Source organism: Lynx canadensis, chromosome A2, assembly GCF_007474595.2.
Source record: "Lynx canadensis isolate LIC74 chromosome A2, mLynCan4.pri.v2, whole genome shotgun sequence".
Lineage (NCBI taxonomy): Eukaryota > Metazoa > Chordata > Mammalia > Carnivora > Felidae > Lynx > Lynx canadensis.
Window position 1 is genome coordinate 57,352,254 of NC_044304.2, and position 23,218 is coordinate 57,375,471.

General features: G+C 41.6%; 1 protein-coding gene across 1 annotated transcript in view; it reads left to right on the plus strand.

Annotated features, from left to right (window-relative positions):
- The first annotated feature begins 267 nt into the window (after positions 1–267).
- Positions 268–23,218, plus strand: part of RPN1 (ribophorin I) — a 30,403-nt gene continuing 7,452 nt past the window's right edge. The window contains exons 1-6 of the mRNA XM_030307533.1: positions 268–565; positions 3,924–3,988; positions 8,171–8,477; positions 16,356–16,565; positions 18,220–18,412; positions 22,805–22,904. Coding sequence (XP_030163393.1) covers positions 305–565; positions 3,924–3,988; positions 8,171–8,477; positions 16,356–16,565; positions 18,220–18,412; positions 22,805–22,904 — 1,136 coding nt within the window. The 5' untranslated portion in view covers positions 268–304. The remainder of the gene's footprint in view (positions 566–3,923; positions 3,989–8,170; positions 8,478–16,355; positions 16,566–18,219; positions 18,413–22,804; positions 22,905–23,218) is intronic.

Below are 23,218 nucleotides of genomic sequence, written 5' to 3' on the forward strand. Positions count from 1 at the left end.
CTGCTTAAGCTTTCGCCTAGGGTTTAGTTTCTCCGTTTGCAGAAGACACTGTGGCTTCTGTCTTGGTTGCTGTCGCTCTCTGGAGCAGAAAGCCATTGTTATCCCAGGAGAGGAGATTGGCAAAGGTGAAGGCGTGTGCAGTCGGGCGCCCAGCAGGCCTCCCGTTGCCCTGGAGATGGGGTCCTTCCTCCGTGGGCGCCGCCATCTTGTGGCGCCAGCCCGGGCCCAATGAGCTGCTGCACGGTGGCCGGAGGCGGGGCGGCGGCGGCGCTCCGCGCGGCCTGCGGCTCAGCTCGTCCCGGTCATGGAGGCGCCCGCCGCCCGCCTGCTACTGCTTCTGCTGCTCGGGGCCTGGGCCCCGGCGCCGGGCAGCGCCTCCCCGGAGGCACCGCTGCTGGTCAACGAGGACGTGAAGCGCACCGTGGACCTCAGCAGCCATCTGGCCAAGGTGACGGCCGAGGTGGTCCTGGTGCACCCGGGCGGCGGCTCCTCGTCCCGCGCCGCCTCCTTCCTCCTGGCCCTGGAGCCCGAGCTCGAGGCCCGGCTGGCGCACCTCGGGGTACAGGTGAGTGCGAGCGGGCCTCGGGTGCCGCGCCCCTCTCGGCCTCGGAGGAAGCGCGGAGCCGTGGGTGTCTGCGCGCGCTCGTTCCGCCGCCTCGGACACGTCAGCGTAAGGCTGCTGGAGAGCGGCCGCCGCCCACGTGGGCAACCGCCCCGACCGCGGTCCCCCAGTCCTCACCGCGGGCCCCTCCTGGGCCGCCGGGCGGACCCCGCGGCTGGCCTCGGGCCGTGCGAGCCCCCCAGTCCGGGGAAGCCAGGGGAGGGGCCGCCTCTGGAAGGGCCTGGCGGGGCGCGGGAGTGCAGCAAACTTGTCGTGTCCCACGACTTGACGCGGGAGCCCAACTGGAGGACCAAGACGTTAGCCTAGATGGGTATCATTCCCTTAATTCGGTGTCTGGCCCATTGTAGGTGCTTCGTTCTAGCCATCATCCCGTACAATCAGAAATGTAACATTGCGTGTTTTCCCGTTTGTAATTTGAAACCGTTGTTGTAATGTACTTAAGGTTGCAAAGAATGCTTTTTAAATGTTGTCCCTCTCCTTAAAGTTATTTTAAAAAGTCACATAGGTAATGAAACCTCTTTTGAACTGTACAGAAAGGTAAAGTCCCAATTCACTCCCTTCCCCCTACCGGTTCTCATTCTTGCACTTACCAGTATAGGGCTTGGAAGTTTGCTATTGTTCTTGTTCATGGCGTTTCAGTGAACACTTTTACAACTCGAGGAAAGGAAACGTTGGCTTACGTATTCATAGGTTTGGCTTTTTATTACTATTTTCATTAAACAACATCCGTTAAGTGATTACCCAATTATTTGTTGCGAGGAGAATAGTCATTACAGTGTCATATTGTAAGTACACCTTTCTCTCTGACCGAATCTGGAGCTATAAAGCTGGGTTTATAGAGATCATACTTCTGAAACCACTCCTGTTCCCTTTTGTGCCTTGTCCATGATGGAACGCACGGTTTTACTCAAAGGTGTGTGTAAAGATGGATCAAAACTTCATTTAAGTTGGTGCTGCCACCTTTGAATGTTTTGAATGTTAAATCCCATTCTTTTATTAAAACTAGTCCTGATTTATTGAAGTTGCCACAAGACGGTAGCAGAAGCCGTCTGCCATCATGCTGGAGAATGCTTTTGAGCAAGCTAGATGACCGTACCACATGTCTTACTGGCAGTCTGCTTTGTGTTGGTTAGGTCATTTAAGTACATTCTCTTTAACCCTCACAACGACCCTTTGAGGTGTGTGTAGGCCTACTGCAGGTGAGGAGTGCAGTCTAGGAGTTATTTAAACCTCCCTGTGTCAGGTTTTAGAGCAATGAGTGAACCTGGGCTTAGGTTAGTTTCAAACGTTGTGTGCTCTTCGCTTTACCACGTTGCCTCATTTGGTCCAGATGTCTCTGGTAGGGTTGTGTTGGGATGTAAGAGCGGTAGTCACATTACCAAATTTATTCAAAATCATTTGTTAATTTCTTAGTTTCATGAGAGGCACAAGTTAAATGGATGTATGTGTTCCCTTATACTCCTGTCCCAATGGGAAGTGTAACTGGATGTTACACTTAGCAAAGAGGGTGTGTACTCTTCAACGGTTGACTTGGAGGCTTTGGTGAGATTGCCAGAAGTTTTTTCAGTAGGTTATCTTCAGCCCTCCATGTAGAATATTAGGAACTGGTTTGAAGGGACAATGGTGATTACTGATGAGGAGCTAGTGGTTCCTCATCTTACTACCAGGACCCATCTTAGTATTTGTCCTGTCATATGACCCTATATTTGAGATCTTTTGTCTCTCTGATCTTTTATTAATTAATATCTTTTATTAAGACAAATCAACATATAATTGAATAGTGATAAGCACGAGTGTACTAGAATGTTACCATTGTGATAAAATTCCAAAGTGATGAAGTTTGTTTTTATTAGCCTGTACAGCTTTATTGAGGATGGCTGTATAATTACTTTTAGGCATTTTATTTATTTTTATCTAATTTTTTTTTAAAGGATTTTATTTTTAATCCCTATACCCGAAGTGGGGCTGGGACTTACAATGCTGCGATCAGGAGTTGCATGCTCTACCCACTGAGGCAGCCAGGCACCCCTTTTTATTTATTTATTTATAAAATGTTTACTTATTTTGAGAGAGAGAGAGAGCGCGTGCGCAGTAGGGGCAGAAAGAGAGGGAGAGAGAATCCCAAGCTGCGCAGAGCCTGACTTGGGCTCCAGTCTCGCTAACCATGATCACATGAACCATGAGATCATGACCTGAGCCAAAATCAAGGGTCAGAGGCTTAACTGACTGAGCCAGCCCGATGCCCTAGGCATTTAAAAATATTAAAAATAGGGGCTCCTGGGTGACTCAGTTGGTTAAGCATCTGACTTTGGCTCAGGTCATGATCTCACGGTTTGTGAGTTCAAGCCCCACGGGCGCTGTGCTGACAGCTCAGAGCCTGGAGCCTGCTTTGGATTCTGTGTCTCCCTCTTCCGCTGCCCTCCCCGACTTGTACTCTGTCACTTTTTCTCTCAAAAATAAACATTAAAAAATTTTTTTAAAATGTTAAAAATGGCTGCTTCTTTGTTATAGTTCTGTGTACCCTACTGGGAAAAAGTTCTTCAGCCCAAAAAGTAGCCTTAATTTTTTTTTTTTTTTTTTTTTTTAGTAGAGGTTGGGTTGGCAGAGAGATCAGTGTGCATAAGTGTTTTCCTTATAGTCTGTTCTACAGTCTCACGATTCAGGGTGTCTACTCTGAGATAGACCCTGCAGCCTGCTGGAGTTAATATTTTCTTCCTGGTTATACATCTGGTGCAGTGAAGGATAAGAATAAGAGAGTGTGATAAGCAGTGGCTGTTGGCTCCTTCTCCCCAAGGGCTTAGGCCACTGTTAACTTCTTTTATGCAAGTGTAACCAGTTTTGGCCCCATGGGAGACTTTTCTACCACAACAGTAAATGATCCTATTTATTTTCTGTGCAAATGTGTATTTGAATGTAAATGAAGAAGAAAATGTCGCCTTTATATTTGGAAATGTAAAGTGTGAGTATAAATTGTTTTTTAAAGTTTATTTGAGAGAGAGTACCCGCCACAAGCCTAATTTTTATTTATATGTGTGTATTTGATCATTCAGGAGAGAATGTTAGGTACTTATAGAGCTCATTATACAGCTTATTCAGTGCAAAAGTAAGTCTTTGGCAATGTTCTTATGTTTCAGATGAAAAAAAAAATTACAGAAACCAGAATTCAGTCTTTAAAAAGTTCTGGTAGTTTGAATACTTCACTGTGGACATTCTGAGGCAGTTAGTTAATTGTTGACTCAAACTTAGAGGCAAAAGACATAAAAAAAAAAAAAAAAGAATAACCTCTTCTGTCCTGTTACAGGTGAAGGGAGAAGATGAGGAGGAGAACAATCTAGAAGTACGAGAAACCAAAATTAAGGGTAAAAGGTAAGCTACCAAACAGTCAGAATATCTACATATCTTCTTTTTGTTACAGGTTATCAGATCGCGGTGGGAATCATAAGATAGGATAGTTGCTTTGGAAATGAATACAGTGTTCGGTGTTTTAGAGGCTGTTTCAATTAATATAGTGTGTGGTAGTGAGCAAGATGCTGTGACATGTTCTGGGCCCATTTATGTCTTTTCTGACTTCTCCTGCTAAAATTGCCCCTAAAAGTGGCAGTTTGTTTTACAAGAAGGTAGCTACTTTCCATACCAGATCGGGTCTGCTAATCCCTGTGGGGATAGGGATCACCAGCCAATGGGTGGAGAGAGCTGGTATGTGAGAACTCCAGGCCATTGGCCTCAATAAATAGCCACCCATTTGTTGTTGCTACCGTTCTCTTGTCAAAGGGCAGACAGCTCTTACCCCTTTACCTCTTCTTGAGCCTTCAGGGCACTGAAAGTGATGTTTCTTTGCATGAGGTAGACTGAGCTCTGTGAAGGCTGGGGTTGGGCTTACCTTGTTCTCTGCTTTAACCTCAGCACCCAGCAAGGGGCCTGGCACTTCTTAGTTACTGTAAAACACTTTGTTAAGGATATTTTCCAAAATACATATAAAGCAGGAAGAATTGAATACAGAACCCTCGTATATCTTATCACACAGCTTCAGCAGTTATCAGTATGTTGCATGGTGTCAACTGGGCACTGAAATATTTGTTGAATGAATGATGTAGGAAGAAAACATTTTTTATTTTTATTTTACTTACTTATTTAAATTTTATTTTTTAAAAATATACATCCAAATTAGTTAGCATATAGTGCAACAATGATTTCAGGAGTAGATTCCTTAGTTCCCCTTACCCATTTAGCCCACCCCCCCTCCTACAACCCCTCCAGTAACCCTCTGTTCTCCGTATTTAAGCGTCTCTTATGTTTTGTTCCCCTCCCTGTTTTTATATTATTTTTGTTTCCCTTCATGTTCATCTGTTTTGTCTCTTAAAGTCCTCATATGAATGAAGTCATATGATTTTTGTCTTTCTCTGACTAATTTTGCTTACCATAATACCCTCCAGTTCCATCCACATAGTTGCAAATGGCAAGATTTCATTCTTTTTGATTGCCGAGTAATATTCCGTCGTATATGTATACCACATCTTCTTTATCCATTCATCTGTCGATGGACATTTGGGCTCTTTCCATACTTTGGCTGTTGTCGATAGTGCTACTATAAACATGGAGGTGCATATGCCCCTTCGAAATAGCATCCCTGTATCCCTTGGATAAATACCTAGTAGTGCAATTAGTGGGTTGTAGCGTAGTTCTATCTTTAATTTTTTGAGGAAACCCCCATATACTGTTATCCAGAGTGGCTGCACCAGCTTGCCTTCCCATATTTTAATTTTTTTAATGTTTGTTTATTTTTGAGAGGGAGCGATACAGTGCAAGCCGGGGAGGGGCAGAGAGAGAGAGAGAGGGAGACACCAAATCCGAAGCAGGCTCCAGGCTCTGAGCTGTTAGCACAGAGCCCAACATGGGGCTTGAACTCACGAACCATGAGATCATGACCTGAGCCAAAGTCAGATGCTTAACTAATTGAGCCACCCAGGAGCCCCAAAAGAAATTTTTTAGGTTAGTGATTCTTTTTTTTTTTTTTAATGCTTATTATTTTGTTTTTGAGAGTGAGAGAGAGCGAGTGAGCGAGCGGGGGAAGGACAGGGAGAGAGGGAGACACAGATCAGAGGCAGGCTCCAGGCTCTGAGCTGTTAGCACAGAGCCTGACGTGGGGCTTGAACTCATGAGCTGTGAGATCATGACTTGAGCCGAAGTCAGACGTTTAACTGGCTGAGCCACCCAGGTGCCCCTAGATTAGTGATTCTTAACTGGGGGAGGGAATGGTCATGTCCTGCTCCCACCCTGCCCAGGACATTTGGCAATCTTTGGAGACATTTTTAGTTACAGCTGAGGGGTGCTACTGGCATCTAGTGGGTAGAGCCAGGGATGCTGCTAAACATCTATAATACCCAGGATGAGTCCCTCCTCCCAGCAGAGAATTCTCCACTCACAAATGCCAGTAGTGCTAAGAAATCCTGTTTGCTCAGGCAAATAGCTTTAGCTTATGCTGCAGTTTATCATAAAAAGAAGAAAAATAATTTGATTCTTAACTAGCAAACCATTGAGCCTTACAGCTATTGGTCCCCATGCAATTTAGAAAGTGTTAAGTTTGGTCTCCCTGCTTGGCAGAGGTTTTGTTTGTTTGTTTCTGCTTTTTTTGTTTGTGTGTGTGTGGTTTTTTTTTTTTTTTTTTTTTTGCTTGGCAGAGTTTTAAAATCTTTTCTCATTAGTTTTGAATTTTTTAAAAAATGAGAATATGACTTATTGTTTTCTTTCTTTTTTTAATGTTTATTTTTGAGACAGAGACAGAGTAGGAGCAGGGGAGGGGCAGATAGAGGGAGATAATAGAATCTGAAGCAGGCTCCAGACTCTGAGCTGTCAGCACAGAGCCCAACACGGGGCTTGAAGTCATGGACCGTGAGATAATGACCTGAGCTGAAGTCGGACACTTAACTGGCTGAGCCACCCAGGTGCCCCAATAACAATTTTTTTCTTAAGCATTTGCTCATTCATACAAAATTTTATGTAATGGTATATCAATGGGATCATTTTAAATTTATTGATCTGTCTATATAAAGCTTAATGGCAACATTAAACAAGTCATTTATCCTGCTGCCCTAATGCGACCACTGAAATATCTTTGTTCTGATCTGTGAAAAAATCTACTCCTTATACACCAGTATAGTCAGCTCTGTGCTGTCTGCCCAGCCTTTTACCAACCAGAAACCTTCATTAGCTGGTGCTTCTGAGTTGCAGTAAGAGTTGTTTCTAATGATGACCCTGGAGCACTGAAAGGTTGTTAAAGTGAGATTCAGTTTCACTGGGACATGTCATGTGAAAAGGTGGGGTTGTGTCACATTGTGTCGATGGGCTGGAGGGAGAAAGAGTTTGGGGGTTAATTAGGGAGAGATGCAATGATCTAGGCAAGGGAGAGTTGCTTGAACTGAGGTGGGCAGCAGTGGAAAGCCAGGAAGGGATGAATTTGAGCGACATTCTAAGGCAGAATTAACCAGATATTGAGGATGGAGTAGAGTGAGGCATCAGAACATGCCAGAGGGTTTGGTTTAGAAATGGTTAGATGGTGGTAATATTAACAGAGTAAGGAATCAGGATCATGAATGATACAGGTGTGTTCAGTGGTCAGTAGAGCTGTCTAGTGAACATTTGAAAATAGGAGTTTAGTGCTCAGGGCAGAGTGTGGGACGAGAAGCAACTTGAAGCCAAGAATTGGTTAAGACTACCCTGGGAAAAGGTGTAGGGCTTATTATATTTTGAGTGGGTACTTCAGAGTAGGGATAGGATGTGTGATGGTGTAACTGATGAAGACATGTCAGTTCTTCAAGGCGTGTCAGCAAAAGTGATCCACGTTCTGACCTTGGAGGACAAATTGCATGGAAGCATGTTAAATGCCTTTAATTTTCCACTGATGGTTTCTGAGTCTACCAAAAATTATCTCCTGGCTTAGAAAACTCAGGTTCATTTTTGAGTTAATATCTTCTGGATTTTAGTAGTTTCCAGGGCATCTCTTTTTGTTTAAAATGCTAGTAGCTTAATTTTTATTTTAGTTATTAGAGTGATAACAAGCTCATAAAACAGATTAGAAAAAAATAACAAAATGAAGCTTAACCTCCACGAGACGATTACCATTAACATTTAGGAAACATTCATTGTAATGTTTCTCTTCACATATATTTATATGTTTATACTTTAGGAAGGAATCATACCGTGCTGTTTGTAAACTGATTTCTGTTATTTGCATCGGATGTGGAAATGCTTAATATCTCTACAGATCCAAACATCTTTTTTAGTGGCTGCCTAAATTCTTTTTTAGGAATTCCTCTGCTGTAATGCTTTTAGCTATTATCCTGTTGTTGGACTTTTATGTTTTGTACTCCATTATTATTATAAACAACTTTGAAATAATACCCATACATTTGTCTTAAAAGGCTTAAATTAGTAGGTTAAAGGTGATCTCTTGAAGATCTTTGGTACAAAATGTTGCTGTGACCTTGAGTTGCTAGCCCTGTTTTCAAAAACCCTTCATCTCTTAATTCTCTTGCCTTGTTCTTCCTCCAGTGGGAGATTCTTCACAGTCAAGCTCCCGGTTGCTCTTGATCCTGGGGCCAAGGTTTCAGTCATCGTGGAGACAGTCTATACCCATGTGCTTCAGCCGTATCCGACCCAGATCACCCAGGCAGAGAAACAGTTTGTAGTGTTCGAGGGGAACCATTATTTCTACTCTCCCTATCCGACTAAGACACAGACGATGCGTGTGAAGCTTGCCTCCCGAAATGTGGAGAGCTACACCAAGTTGGGGAATCCCACGCGCTCTGAGGACGTCCTGGATTATGGACCTTTCAGAGACATCCCTGCTTATAGTCAGGTAGGCTTGTGTGGAGTCCATTCTGTCTCTCTTTCCTTCAGAGAGTCTCTTCTGGAGGGACTACTAGTTGACCGGCTGTGAAACTACTAGTTTCACCTGCTGTGAAATGACTCCATGGGGGTCACCTTTCTCATTTTGGGAGTACAGATAGAGGTTCGGAGGTTTAGGAGGATTTTTTAAAAAGGCTCTAATAAGGAAGAACATGGCAAATGAACCTTATAAATTTTGCAACTTGGAGTTTTTCGGGCAGTGACACATGAGCTGAGCCGAGTTACTGCATAAGAATTTAGGACCTGACAAAGGCTAATATTAGCCAGTGACAGTGATTACTAGAGATTGCTGAGGTTGAAGGAGACAGAGTTTATCTGCAGGTACTGCAGGAGGTTTCCTAATACCGAACCCCAAATGTAGACAGTAGTGTCTGTACAAATAAGATGGGCCAAGGCAGGCCTCTCCCCTTGGAAGTCTTTTTTTTTTTTTTTTTCAACGTTTATTTATTTTTGGGACAGAGAGAGACAGAGCATGAACGGGGGAGGGGCAGAGAGAGAGGGAGACACAGAATCGGAAACAGGCTCCAGGCTCTGAGCCATCAGCCCAGAGCCTGACGCGGGGCTCGAACTCACGGACCGCGAGATCGTGACCTGGCCGAAGTCGGACGCTTAACCGACTGCGCCACCCAGGCGCCCCTCCCCTTGGAAGTCTTGCCAACAGATGAAGTGAGATCTCAAAAACTGCCTGTGGGCAAGTATGCCAGACAGAGAAGAGGAGCTGGACAGAGCATGCCTTGTCCGTTCCTCTCAAATAATACAATTACTTAGGGTGTATGGGTCCTCTGGACAAAAAGGCCCAGAGTCTTATACTAACAGAACTCCCATCACATGAAATTAAATGTGAGCCCAGAAGCATTAACTTCCTAAATGCATGCAGGCAGTGGAGGAGAAAGGGATTTGGGAAGGGAGAACAACTTGCTGACTGTCTTTTTTCCGGGGCTCTGTAGTTAGTGTATTCAGTATGATCATTCATTTCATTGAATCATAGTTAAAAAACATAGTTAAAATATTTGTTTTTATCCTCTAGCTATAGAGGAGGAAACAGACTCGGTGAAGCTAAATGACTCCTCCAAGACTAGAGTAACAAATAAAGTAGCTTCCGGGGACGGTGGGCAGTTGTGTGTAGCACAGTTTTAGCAAATATACTCACATGAAAAAATAATAATACAAAATAAGGAGGTAGCATTTGGAGAGCTGAAGTGGGGGTTGGGGGAGAAGGACAAGGCATTGTGGGTAGAGGTCTGGAGATGGGAGACCGGGCGCTGTGCTGGCTGGGGTGGCTGCTGGGGTCATAAAGCAGTCTGCCTTACTGAGCCTAGGCGTTGGGCCTTAAATACAGAGGGAGCAGTCAAGGCTTAAAAAAGACTTTGTTGTTACAGGAAAGTTCAAACATATCCAGGAGTATAGAAAATAGTATAAGCTCCCATACACCGATCACTTAGATTCAGTGGTTTTCACAATATTACTGCTTTTCTTCCTCTGCTGTAATATTTTAAACCAAATCTTAGGAGGAATCCTGTCATTCCAACCCATGTACTTGTTTATCATCTCTAAAATACATGGAGGAAAAAAAAAATGAATAAAATAAAATACATGGAGGAGTGTCTGGGTGGCTCAGTTGGTTAAGTATCCTGACTGGCTCAGGTAAAGATCTCATGGTTCATGGGTTCAAGCCCCACATCGGGCTGTCTGCTGTCAGCACAGAGCCTGCTTCGGATCTTCTGCTCCCCTCCCCTTCACTTGCTCTCTCAAAAAGAAACATTAAAAAAAAAAAAACATGGATATTTAAGACTTCTTTTCATCTCTGTGTTTAGAACATATGTTAATGAGGATGTATAGTCAAAATAGTTCTAATGTCACTTGAAATAATTCTTTCTCAGATGTCAGTTTGACATAGGGCTATTCATTTTGGGTCATTTTCAACTGTTAAGATTTTTTTTTAATTTAATTTTATAAAATGATGGTATATTGGGAGAACTTTAGCTTCCACTTTTACCTTCTGTCCTTGGTGACCACGTATACTAGTTTTGGGTTTATTTTTCTAAATTTTTTTTTTTAAGTTTATAAATTTATTTTTGAGAGAGAGAGTGTGAGCAGGGGAGGGAGAGAGAGAGGGAGAGCGAGAATACCAGGTAGGCTCCATGCTCAGTGCAGAGCCTGATGTGGGGTTTAATCTCACAATGGTGAGATCATGACCTGAGCAGAAATCAAGTCGGATACCTAACCGACTGGGCTACCCAGACACCCCTCTAATTTTTCTTTCTATGAATATATGTAGACTGTAGTAAATGTATTTATGTTCCCCCATTTCTCTAAAATTAGCACCCTGTGTTTACTGTGGCCCCATGGGTTTTGGGGGTAAGTGAGAGTGACGCTCTGTGATTCCTGGTGTAGTTACCATGTGGATAGAGAGTCCTGGGGGCTCGTACTTCTGGAGCTGAGGGACTGGCCACTTTCTGGGTTGTGTTTCCTCTAACTGCATATTTATTTCTTTTTCTTAAAACTGAGTGACCATTCATTTCATGTTAAGGACAGAGGTTTGTTTATTCTCCTACATAGGCTTTTAAATTTTGAATATTTTGGATTTTTGACTTCATTTTATTTTATTTATTTACTTAACAATTTTTATATTTTTTGAAAAGTTTATTCATTTAATACTTCTGAGAGAGAACGCATGTATGTGTGTGCACAGGTGGAGTAGGGGCAGAGAGAGAGAGAGAGAGAGAGAGAGAGAGAGGCGGTGGGGGGGGGGGAGACACAGAATCTGAAGCAGGCTCCAGGCTCTTGAACTGTCAGCACAGAGCCTGATGTGGGGCTTGAACTCACAAACTTAGAGATCATGACCTGCGCCGAAGTCGGACACTTTACCAACTGAGCCACCCAAGCACCCCTCTTACTTCATTTTAAAATAATAAAATGTTCATGAGATACTTACTTGGCAAATATAGAGGAAAATGTGATGCCAGTTGACATCCACTTTTGACATTGTCGTAACTGAGTCCTTTCTAAGCATAGGGACTTTTTAATGTGGGAATCATATTGTGTATAAAGTATTGCGTGATACTTTTGCCTCCTAGGATATTCTGTAAACATTTTACATTACCTTTGTAAACCGTTTTTAATAGCCACTTAAGATCCTATGATTTAGTGTATCTTATAGTATATTTGCCAAGTTTCCTATATGGTGGACAGTTAGGTTTTAAAAAGTTTAATACTATGGCACAAAAACAGACATTCGGATCAGTGGAACAGAATAGAGAACCCAGAAATGGACCCCAAACGTATGGCCAACTAATCTTTGACAAAGCAGGAAAGAATATCCAATGAAATAAAGACAGTCTCTTCAAGTGGTGCTGGGAAAACTGGACAGTGACATGCAGAAGAATGAACCTGGACCACTTTCTTAAACCATACACAAAACTAAACTCAAAATGGATGAAAGACCTAAACGTCAGACAGGAAGCCATCAAAATCCTCAAGGAGAAAGCAGGTAAAAACCTCTTTGACCTTGGCCACAGCAACTTCTTACTCAACATGTCTCTGGAGGCAAGGGAAACCAAAGTGAAAATGAACTATTGGGACCTCATCAAAATAAAAAGCTTCTGCACAGCGAAGGAAACAATCAGCAAAACTAAAAGGCAACCAACGGAATGGGAGAAGATATTTGCAAATGACTTATCTGATAAAGGGTTAGAATCCAAAATCTGTAAAGAACTTCAACTCAACACCCAAAAGTCAAACAATCCAGTGAAGAAATGGGCAAAAGACAGGAATAGACACTTCTCCAAAGAAGACATCCAGATGGTCAACCGACACATGAAAAAATGCTCAACATCTCTCATCATCAGGGAAATACAAATCAAAACCACAATGAGAGACCACCTCACTCCTGTCAGAATGGCTAACATGAACAACTCAGGCAACAACAGATGTTGGCAAGGATGCGGAGAAAGAGGATCCCTTTTGCACTGCTGGTGGGAATGCAAACTGGGGCCGCCACTCTGGAAAACAGTATGGAGGTTCCTCAAAAAACTAAAAATAGAGCTACCCTACGACCCAGCAGTTGCACTACTAGGCATTTATCCATGGGATACGGGTGTGTTGTTTCGAAGGGGCACATGCACCCCAATGTTTGTAGCAGCACTGTCAAAAATAGCCAAAGTATGGAAAGAGCCCAGATGTCCATCGATGGATGGATAAAGATGTGGTATATAGATACAATGGAGTATTACTCGGCAATCAAAAAGAATGAAATCTTGCCATTTGCAACTACATGGATGGAACTAGGGGGTATTATGCTAAGTGAAATTAGTCAGAGAAAGACAAATGTCATATGACTTCACTCGTATGAGGACTTTAAGAAACAAAACAGATGAACATAAGGGAAGGGAAGAAAAAATAATATAAAAACAGGGAGGGGGACAAAACAAGAGACTCATAAATATGGAGAACAAACAGGGTTACTGGAGGGGTTGTGGGAGGGGGGGATGGGCTAAATGGTTAAGGGGCATTAAGGAATCTACTCCTGAAATCATTGTTGCACCTTATGCTAACTAACTTGGATGTAAATTTAAAAAAATAAATTATTAAAAAAAAATAGAACTCAATAGCCAAATTATGAAAGAGCCCAAATAAAGAAGATGTGGTATATATACTCAATGGAATATTACTTGGCAATCAAAAAGAATGCAGTCTTGCCATTTGCAACAGCGTGGATGAAACTAGAGTGTATTATGCTAAATGAAATACGCCAGTCAGAAAAAGATCAGTCTCATATGATTTCACTCATATGTGGAATGTAAGCAGCACAACAGATGAACATAGGGGAAGAGAAGGAAAAATAAGATAAAAATAGAGAGGGAGGCAAACCGTAAGAAGAGGTCTTAAACACAGAGAACAAATTAAGGGTTTCTGGAGGGGAGGAGGGAAAGGCTAAATGGGTGATGGGCATTAAGGAAGGCACTTGTTGGGACGAGCACTGGGTGTTATATGTAAGTGATGAATCACTGGGTTCTACTCCTGAAATCACTACTACACTGTATGTTAACTAACTTGAATTAAAAAAAAAAAAGTTTAATACTATAACGTTAATATCTTTGCATGTGACTTTTTATATATTGTCAGGGTAGATTTTCTTTTAAATGTTTATTTATTTTTGAGAGAGAGCAGGGGACAGGCAGAGAGAGAAGGGAGAGAATCTGAAGCAGTCTCCACGCTGCTAGAGAGCCCGATGCGGGGCTCGAACTGACGAACCGTGAGATTGTGATCTGAGCTGAAGTGGGACACTAAACTGACTGAGCCACCTAGGCGCCCCTCTTTTAAAGTTTTTACTTTAATTCCAGTTAGGTAACATACGGTGTAGTATTAGTTTCAGGAGTACGATGCAGTGATTCAACCATGCAACACCTAGTGCTCATTGCATCCAGTGTAATCCTTAATCACCTTCACCTATTTAACCCATCCCCCCACCCTCCTCCACTCTGATAGCCACCAGTTCTTTATAGTTAAGAACATGTTTCTTGGGGCTCCTGGGTGGCTCAGTCGGTTAGGCATCCAACTTCGGCTTGGGTCATGATCTCATGGTTTGTGTGTTCAAGCCCCGCATGGGTCTCTGTGCTGGCAGTGCCCTTCTTCTCAAAAGGAGAGAGAGAGATTGTTTTGTGTTTGTCTTGCTCTCGCTGACTTATTTTGCTAAGCACTATATTATGTTGTGTATGTGTATACCACATCTCATCCATTCATTGGTTGACAGACACTTGGGCTGATTCCATATCTTGGCTATTGTAAATAATGCTGCTATAAACATAGAGGTGCATGTATCCCTTTGAATTGGTGTCTTTGTATTTTTGGGGTGAGAACCCCGTAGTTTCAGTAGTGCTGGATCATAATGTAGTTCTGTTTTTAACTTTATGAGGAACCTCCACACTGTTTTCCAGAGTGGATGCACCAGTTTGTGTTCCCACCAACAGTGCACGCACAAGGGTTCCCTTTTCTCGCATCCTCACCAACACCTGTTTCTTGTGTTGTTGAGTTTAGCCTTTCTCAAGAGTTGTGAGGTGATACCTGATAGTAGTTATTTGTATTTCCCTCATGTTGGGTGATGAGCATCTTTTCATGTGTTTGTCAGCCATAGGATAGATTTTCTGAAGTAAAAGTTTTCAAATTAAGGCATATGAACATTTAAAAATTTTTTTTTGAATGTTTATTTTTGAAAAAGGGCATCCGCACGCACAAGTGGGGGAGGAGCGGGGTGGGGGGGGAGGCTGACACAGAGGATCTGAAGCTGGCTCTATGCTGACAGCAGAGAGCCTGATGTGGGGCACAAACTCACAAACCGCCGGATCATGATCTGAGCTGAAGTCAGATGCTTAACCGACTGAGCCACCCAGGTGCCCCTAAAAATCTTTTGATGTATATTGCCAAGTGGTTTTTCAAAAGGTTAAGCCAATTTATCATGGCATCAGCGGTCAGAAACTGCTGGTTTCCTTGCACCCTTGTCACTATTGGCATTAAATAATACGATATGGATGAAATTGAACTTTTAAAAATCCAGTCCTAGAATGAGTGAATAAAGTAGTAGGATATATGAGAATGAATACAGTGTCCTTTTCGTGGTCTTTTGGGGAAGAAGGGTATTTTTCTGATCCTTCTGTCCTTTTAGATACCATTTTTTAAGGTTCCAGGTATGTATTCATAGAGGGGCATTTATATTAACTTAGTGATTGGGAGGAATGAATACTAATTTCAGTGGTGAAATTGGCAAAGTGGAGGAGGAATTGCCAAAAGTATTTCCTTTAATTCTCTGAGATGTCATTGGGAGGCAGTATTTACTGTGGAGGAGTGCGGAGCCAGAACTACAGAGTTGAAGACCCGAAGACTTAGTATTGCCACTTAGATTCATTTATGACCTTGAATATGTTAAAACTGCTTGGCCTCGGTTTTTTTAATTTGTAAAATGAGATGGGTAGTACCTCACTGTGTTGTTTTGAGCATTAAATGATCATACATTTGTTTAGAGCTCATAAAAGTGACTACCAGATAACATGTTAGCTCCATACATGTTAGCTGAAAAAGTCTTCCATGAACTTTTCTGTATAAGTCTTCTTATGTGCTAGAAAAATTCAGTAATGTTATGAATCATCCTCAGTTTTGAGGTTATTTGCTAGCTCATTGGGTAGAGATCATGTCTTTATTAGATCATGAATATTACCTAGTCACGCTTTTTCTTTATTATAGTTTAAGGTTTCATTTTATGTTAAAACCGGAAAAATTATTTAAAAGGCAATTTAAAAAGCTCATTGTAGAAATTTTGCAAATAGAACGTACAAGGAGAAAGAAATAATCTATAACTGTTACTTGGGATTCTCATGTATTTCATTCCAGTTTTTTTTTTTTTTTTTTTTTTTCCTTTTACTCATATGGTGGCTATAAGATGAGTGGAGCATAGAAGTTTTTGTTTTTAAAATACAAATGATGGGGAGGGTGGGTGATGGGTATTGAGGGCACCTGTTGGGATGAGCACTGGGTGTTGTATGGAAACCAATTTGACAATAAATTTATATTAAAAACAAAACAAAATAAAAAAGACCACAAATGATACTTATGTTGGAACCTAAAGCAATTTTGTGTATCCTATTTTTCTATTTAATAATATATCCTGAATGTTTATTTCCCTATGCCAGTAAAAAGTCCTAGTAAGCATCATTTTAGAATGTGGCCCACAGTAGATATACCATAATTTAACCATTCTGTTGCTGATACATGGATTGTCTCCACTTTATTTGAAACTAGTATTGATTCATTTGTCACTTGTTTCCTTCCTTTATAGGATACTTTTAAAGTACATTATGAGAACAACAGCCCTTTCCTGACCATCACCAGCATGACCCGAGTCATCGAGGTCTCTCACTGGGGTAACATTGCTGTGGAAGAAAATGTGGACTTGAAGCATACAGGGGCTGTGCTGAAGGGGCCCTTTTCACGCTATGATTACCAGAGACAGCCAGATAGTGGAATAGCCTCCATCCGCTCATTTAAGGTATGGAGTCTTCAACCAGACAGTGGGAGAAAGTATCATTTTATCATATCTGCCCTTTCTTTTGCTTTTTTAAAGTATCTGAATATTGACCGTTGTTTGGGATTGTTTGGTGTTCAGGTAGTTGAGCTCACAGTGTTAGAACCAGCAGAAAGAATCTTTAAAAAAAAGTGCCCCCATTTGTATATGTAGGCCACGTGTTTGTTTGTTTTTTTAATGATTTTGTTTATTTATTTTTTGTTGTTTTTGGGGGTTTTTTTGATTTTATTTTTAAATAATATCTACACCCACCATGGGTCTTACACTCATAACCCTGCAATCAAGAGTCGCATACTCCAATGACTGAGCCAGCCAGGTGCCCTAAAGTAGGCCATGTTTTTAAAAGAAAACTTGAATAATAGAAAAAGGAAGACCAAATCACCACCCAGACATTACTATTGCTCCTATTTTAATATTTCTTTTTTCTTTTATAATGCTCTTTTAAAAAGATACGTGATTATATTGCATATGAAGTTGTATATATTTTTTGTCTTGTAAATAAGAGCGTGTACAGTGGAAAGCTGAAAACGTGCACAGTTGAAAACCCCCTTGAGGGGCGCCTGGGTGGCTCAGTCAGTTGAGTGTCCGATTTCGGCTCAGGTCATGATCTCACATCCGTGAGTTTGAGCCCCACGTCGGACTCTGTGCTGACAGCTCAGAGCCTGGAGCCTGTTTCAGATTCTGTGTCTCCCTCTCTCTGACCCTCTCCCGTTCATGCTCTGTCTCTCTCTGTCTCAAAAAATAAATAAACGTTAAAAAAAAAAAAAAAGAAAGAAAAGAAAACCCCCTTGAGAAACACAGACGTTAGGGGTGCTAGCCCCCCACACAGTTGAAAGTCTGTGTATGACTTTTGACTCTCTGAAAATTTAACTACTTATAGCCTCCTGTTTTTTGGAAGCCTTCCTGATAACATAAACAGTCCATTATGACGTTTGGTATGTTGTATGTATTAATTATATACTACATTCTTATGACAAAGTAAGCTAGAGAAAAAAATATTAAGAAAATCATAAGGAAGAGAACATGGCATTTAAGTACTGTATTTACTGAAAAAAAATCCACATATAAGTGGACTCATGCAGTTTATGAACTACTCATGTTGTTCAAGGGTCAGCTGTTCTTCTGTTTTATAGAAGGGCTCATTATGTGAATGGAAGTGTTAGCATTATTTCTTCCTGATTACGAAAAGATACTTACAGATTTGGAAGCCACAGTAAAGAGGTGGAGAAACCCTCCATAACCCTGCCACCTAGCGATTTGATGTAATTTCTTCCATTTTTATGTTTCTCTCCCTGCAGAGTAGTTTAAAGATTATTTTTATCTTTGTATTAATCGTTTAGTATTCGTAAAGGTATTTACAATTCTCTTCATTATTTATTGTTCAGGAGAATTTGGCTATTTACCATGATTGAGAAATAGTTACAATATCTAGAAATTTTGAAGCCTTGGGTGTGGGGATGGTAGTTAGACTTCTTTTTAGGTTGTTTCCAGTTTGGGGACTGTTTTAATTAAATATTGCTACAAGGAGGCTCTTGGTGTAGAAAATCTTTTCTGTCATTAGGATCATCTCCTGTGAGTAAGTTTCTGGAGCCTTTCAGGCATGTCCCTTCTCTTGCAGACTATCCTCCCTGCTGCTGCCCAGGATGTTTACTACCGGGATGAGATTGGCAACGTTTCCACCAGCCACCTCCTTATTTTGGACGACTCTGTAGAGATGGAAATCCGGCCTCGCTTCCCTCTGTTTGGCGGGTGGAAGACTCATTACATTGTTGGCTACAACCTCCCAAGCTATGAGTACCTCTATAATTTGGGTCAGTCTTTAGTACTTAGTGCTTAGGGGAGAGACTATCATTATCTTTCATTTCCTGCATTTTTATTTCTACTGGTGTTCGTTTGTTTTGAGAATTACCAGTCGTTTTTGATGGGAAGAGAGAATTATCATTTTTTGGAAGGCTGGGATAGCAGGAACAACTTTTCATGGGTGGAGATAAATTACTGTTGTAAAAGTAATGCCTGCATATAATAGTTCACACAGCCTAGTCAAAATCCTCTTCTAACCCCCGGTTCCATCATAAGACAGAGGTGTGTAATTTTTTTTTTAATTTGAGGCATTTAAAAAATTAAGGAAAACTCAGAATAATAAGCACTTTTATGCGAGCACCCAGAACTAATCATTATAATGATTTGGCCATATTTTCTTCAAGTCTTTCTTTTTAAAACCTTTTAAACACAAAATTGAATGTAGAAAACCATACAAAACAGATGTATAGCTCAGTAAATGACTAGAACACCTTGTAAACACCACTCAGGTCAAGAAGTTGAACTTTGCCAGCCAGCCAAAAGGCTCTCCCTGTACCTCTTCCTTCCCCACAACCGTAGTTACCATCCTGACTCTTGGTAACCACTTTCTTGACTTTCTTCATAGCTTTATCACCCAAGTGTACTTCTCTAGATAATCTACTTTAGTCTTGCCCTTTCAAAAAATTCGATGTCTTATCAGTCTCTAATAATCCACAGTCCCTCCTGTGTGTGTGTGTGTGTGTGTGTGTGTGTGTGTGTGTGTGTGTGTGTGTTGAATACAGTTTATCTGTTGAAGAATTTGAGCCACTTGTAGTGTAGTCTCCAGTCTGGATTTTGCTGACTGCTTACTCAAAATGCTGTTCCTGTATTATTCCTATATTATTCAGTGTATTCCTGTATCTTCTGTATTTCTTGCAAATTGATAGCTGTTAACCTTCCTTGCTGTCTTATGAAAAGACATTCTTGGTTCAACTTGTATATTTTCATTTCTTGTTTTTTTTTTTTTTTTTAAGTTTTATTTATTTAAGTAATCTCTATACCCAGAGTGGGGCTCAAACTCACAACTTTGAGATTAAGAGTTGCATGCTCTTCTGACTGAGCCAGTCAGGCTCTCCTCAACTTGTTTATTTTCTGTCCCAGACCTGGAATCAGCTCTTTCTCTTTAAAGCTCTGGTTTCTTCTTGTGGAAAAGGGTGTTTTAAGACCACAACCTGAGAACTAGGAATGTTCATTGCGCTTAGTTTGGTCAATTTCTAGGCCTTTTCGGGGAGCCTGGGTGTATCAGTCAATTAAACATCTGACTCTTAATTTCGGCTCAGGTCATGATCTCACAGTTCGTGAGTTCAAGCCCTACGTTGGGCTCCATGCTGACAGTGTGCAGCCTGCTTGGGATTCTCTCTTTCCCCCATCTCTCTGCTCCTCCCCCACTTATGTGCATGCTCGCTTGCTCTCTCTCTCAAAAATAAATAAACTTAAAAAAAAATTTTCTAGGCCTTTTCAGTTAATAGAGTTAAATATATATTATGTCTTTGTATAAACAAAACTATGAAGTTTTATAGTTACTTAATAGTATGAGCTATAGGGATTTTGTTCCTGTTATATCTGTACTTAGTTCCATACTGAGAATTCTTGTTCTGAAGGACAGAGAAGGTGACAGAATTAGAGCATTCTACAATTGTTTTATGCCACACCTGCTACACAACAGTCTCAGAATAAAAACGATCACACTGCCACTTCCAATATGGTTACTGAAAAGAGTTAGTTTATTTATTTATTTTTGGAATATCCTCTCCCCATTCTGCCCCATTTTTTTTTTTAAGTTTTTAAATGTTTATTATTTTTGAGAGAGAAAGAGAGGGAGAAAGCAGATGGGAGAGGGGCAGAGAGAGAAGGGGACAGAGGATCCAAAGTGGGCTCTGTGCTAACTAACCGCAGCCAGCCCAATATGGGGCTCGAACTCCCAAACCATAAGGTCATGACCTGAGCCGAAGTTGGATGCTCAACTGACTGAGCCACTCTGGTGCCCCTCTACCCCATTTTTTGGTGTGCTGCATGTATACTATGTATATATCATCAGAACAAATAGCTGTTACACAGCATACCTCCCCACTTTTAACTCTGGTCTTAGCTCTGCAGTAAGTGTAGTTAATGCTCACCATGTCAGTTTTTACATCGACTGATAGGTCTCTATTCATTTTGATGATCTGAAGCTCATTCTCTAGTAGATTCCTTAGGAAGGGCTGGTAGGAATGAGTTCTTACATGTTAACAGGTTGTGCCTTTTGTGCATGTGAGTCACTTTGATGAATATAAAATCCTTGGCTTACACATCTTTCCTAGAGTATCTTACATGTGTTACACTCTTATTGGTATAAAGTGTTGCTGTCAAAGTCTGATGATTTAATTTTTCCCCTCTGTGAGTCACTTCCCTTCTAAGTCTTAAATATTGAAAGGGATTCTTTCTTTAGAATCTAATACTTTTGGGGCGTCTGGGTGGCTCCGTCAGTTAAGCGTCTTGACTTTGGCTCAGGTCATGATTTCATGGTTTGTGGGTTCAAGCCTCGTGTTGGGCTCTGTGCTGATAGCTCGGAGCCTGGAGCCTACTTCAGATTCAATGTCGCCCTCTCTCTCTGCCCCACCCTGCTTACGCTTTGTCTCTTGAAAGTAAACATTAAAAAAAAAATCCTAATACTTCTACTAGAACACATCTTGGCAGTGGTTGCTCTGGGTTGCTCTTCTTGGGTCTGCATTATGGTTTTTCAACTTACAGTTTTAAACCTTTTTGTAAGTTTTTTCCTTTGGCGCTCCCGATTATTTTTATGTTGAGTCTTTGCCTGTTTTTTTTTATTTAAAAAAAAAATTTTTTTTTTTTTAACATTTATTTATTTTTGAGACAGAGACAGAGCATGAACGGGGGAGGGGCAGAGAGAGAGGGAGACACAGAATCTGAAACAGGCTCCAGGCTCTGAGCGGTCAGCCCAGAGCCCGATGCAGGGCTTGAACTCACGGACCGTGAGATTGTGACCTGAGCCGAAATCGGCTGCTTAACCGACTGAGCCACCCAGGCGCCCCAGAGTCTTTGCCTGCTTTTAATATTTGGCAATTTCTCTTGAATCTTTCCTTCATTGAAAACTTTGCTTCCTTTTACTTTTGATTTATTAGAAGACATTACCTGTTGTGTTTATTCACTCCTGTTCTTTCTAGCTTTGCCTTCATTTCTAAGACAGTTTTTTTAATTTCTAAAAGTTATTTCCTAAATTTTTTTCTGAGTTGTCATTTCTGAATTTCTAGAATTCTTGTTTATATTACTTTTTCATGACTTGTGTCATTTTTAGAATACCTTTAACATTAGCCTGTTTTTAAGAAGCAGGAACAGTTTTGATTAGTTTTGTGGCATGTATTTCTGGCATGTTTTCATTTTCTGTAGGGATGTTGTCTTTTTTAGTAATTTTTAAAAACATAACTTACTCTAAGACTGAGGGACACCCTTATCCTTTTTTGTTGCTCATTTTTTCCTCTAAAGGTTTTCTTTTATTTATTTATTTATTCAGTTAAGTAATCTCTGTACCCAGTGTGGGGCTCGAACTCACGACCCCGAGATCAGGAGTGGCATGCTCTTCTGACTGAGCCAGCCCAGCGCCCCCTGTTGCTCATTTTTAATGTGAGCAATTAAGACGAAGTATCGTAACTGCACATTTGATTTAATGTAGTATGAAAAATGGTGGCTTGCTTTCGGAGCCTGCCCTGGCTCGGTGTCCTGTAGCTCTGTTGTTCCTGTTAGGCTTGATTTTGTTTTCCTCCGTGTATGGTGCTGTCCTTGGAGGGGAGCTCTGATGGCTTTTCCAAGTTCTCAGGGGCTAGATGCCTCTAGACCGGCAGGTCTGTGGGCCCATTTTGCTCTCTGCTATGTGGGACTGGGGGAGGAGGACTCAGAGCTCTGGCCGCTCTTCTCCAGTTGGCCTGCTTCGCTCTCTAGTGAATATGTCTTGTTTGGGGCTCTTCTCTTCTCAGGTCTGTCACTTGCCCTGTTGGTTCCTTCTTCGTCCTCTACAGACACTGGTGGCCTTACTAATAATGTGCAGGTTGTGTGACTGTTGGTGTTTTGTGATTCCTCTGTGTTTTGGGGTTTGTGGAGATCCCTAGTTTATCCAGTTTTGTTGTAAGTATGTTCCGTGGGGTTTTGGTTTTGCCATCTTGTTGCTCTTTCTGTAGAAATCGGTGAAGACCCAAAACCATGCTGCCACCACACCTCTGTCTCCCAGAGTCTCCTCGTCCATTAACTTCAGATGGCATCTGTTCATTCCTCTCTGGAAGATGAGAGCGTCCATACCCTCTGCATCCCTCTAGCTCCTGTGCCATTTTCTCTGTTTTTCACATCACTGCGTGTATTTGCTCTTTCTTCAGGTGACCAGTATGCACTGAAGATGAGGTTTGTGGACCATGTGTTTGATGAGCAAGTGATAGATTCTCTGACAGTGAAGATCATCTTGCCTGAGGGGGCCAAGTGAGTGTGACTGTTCCTTTCCTCGGCTTCCCATTTCTCTGGTGGTGGCCTTGTGGTACTTCAAGGGGAAACTGTGTCCTAGGGGTGTAGAATAGGTGCTCAGTACATACCTTTGACTGAGAGGCCTGTAGGGACTTTCTTTCTTTTTCTTTAAAAAAAATTTTTTTTTTTCAACGTTTATTTATTTTTGGGACAGAGAGAGACAGAGCATGAACGGGGGAGGGGCAGAGAGAGAGGGAGACACAGAATTGGAAACAGGCTCCAGGCTCTGAGCCATCAGCCCAGAGCCTGACGCGGGGCTCGAACTCCCAGAC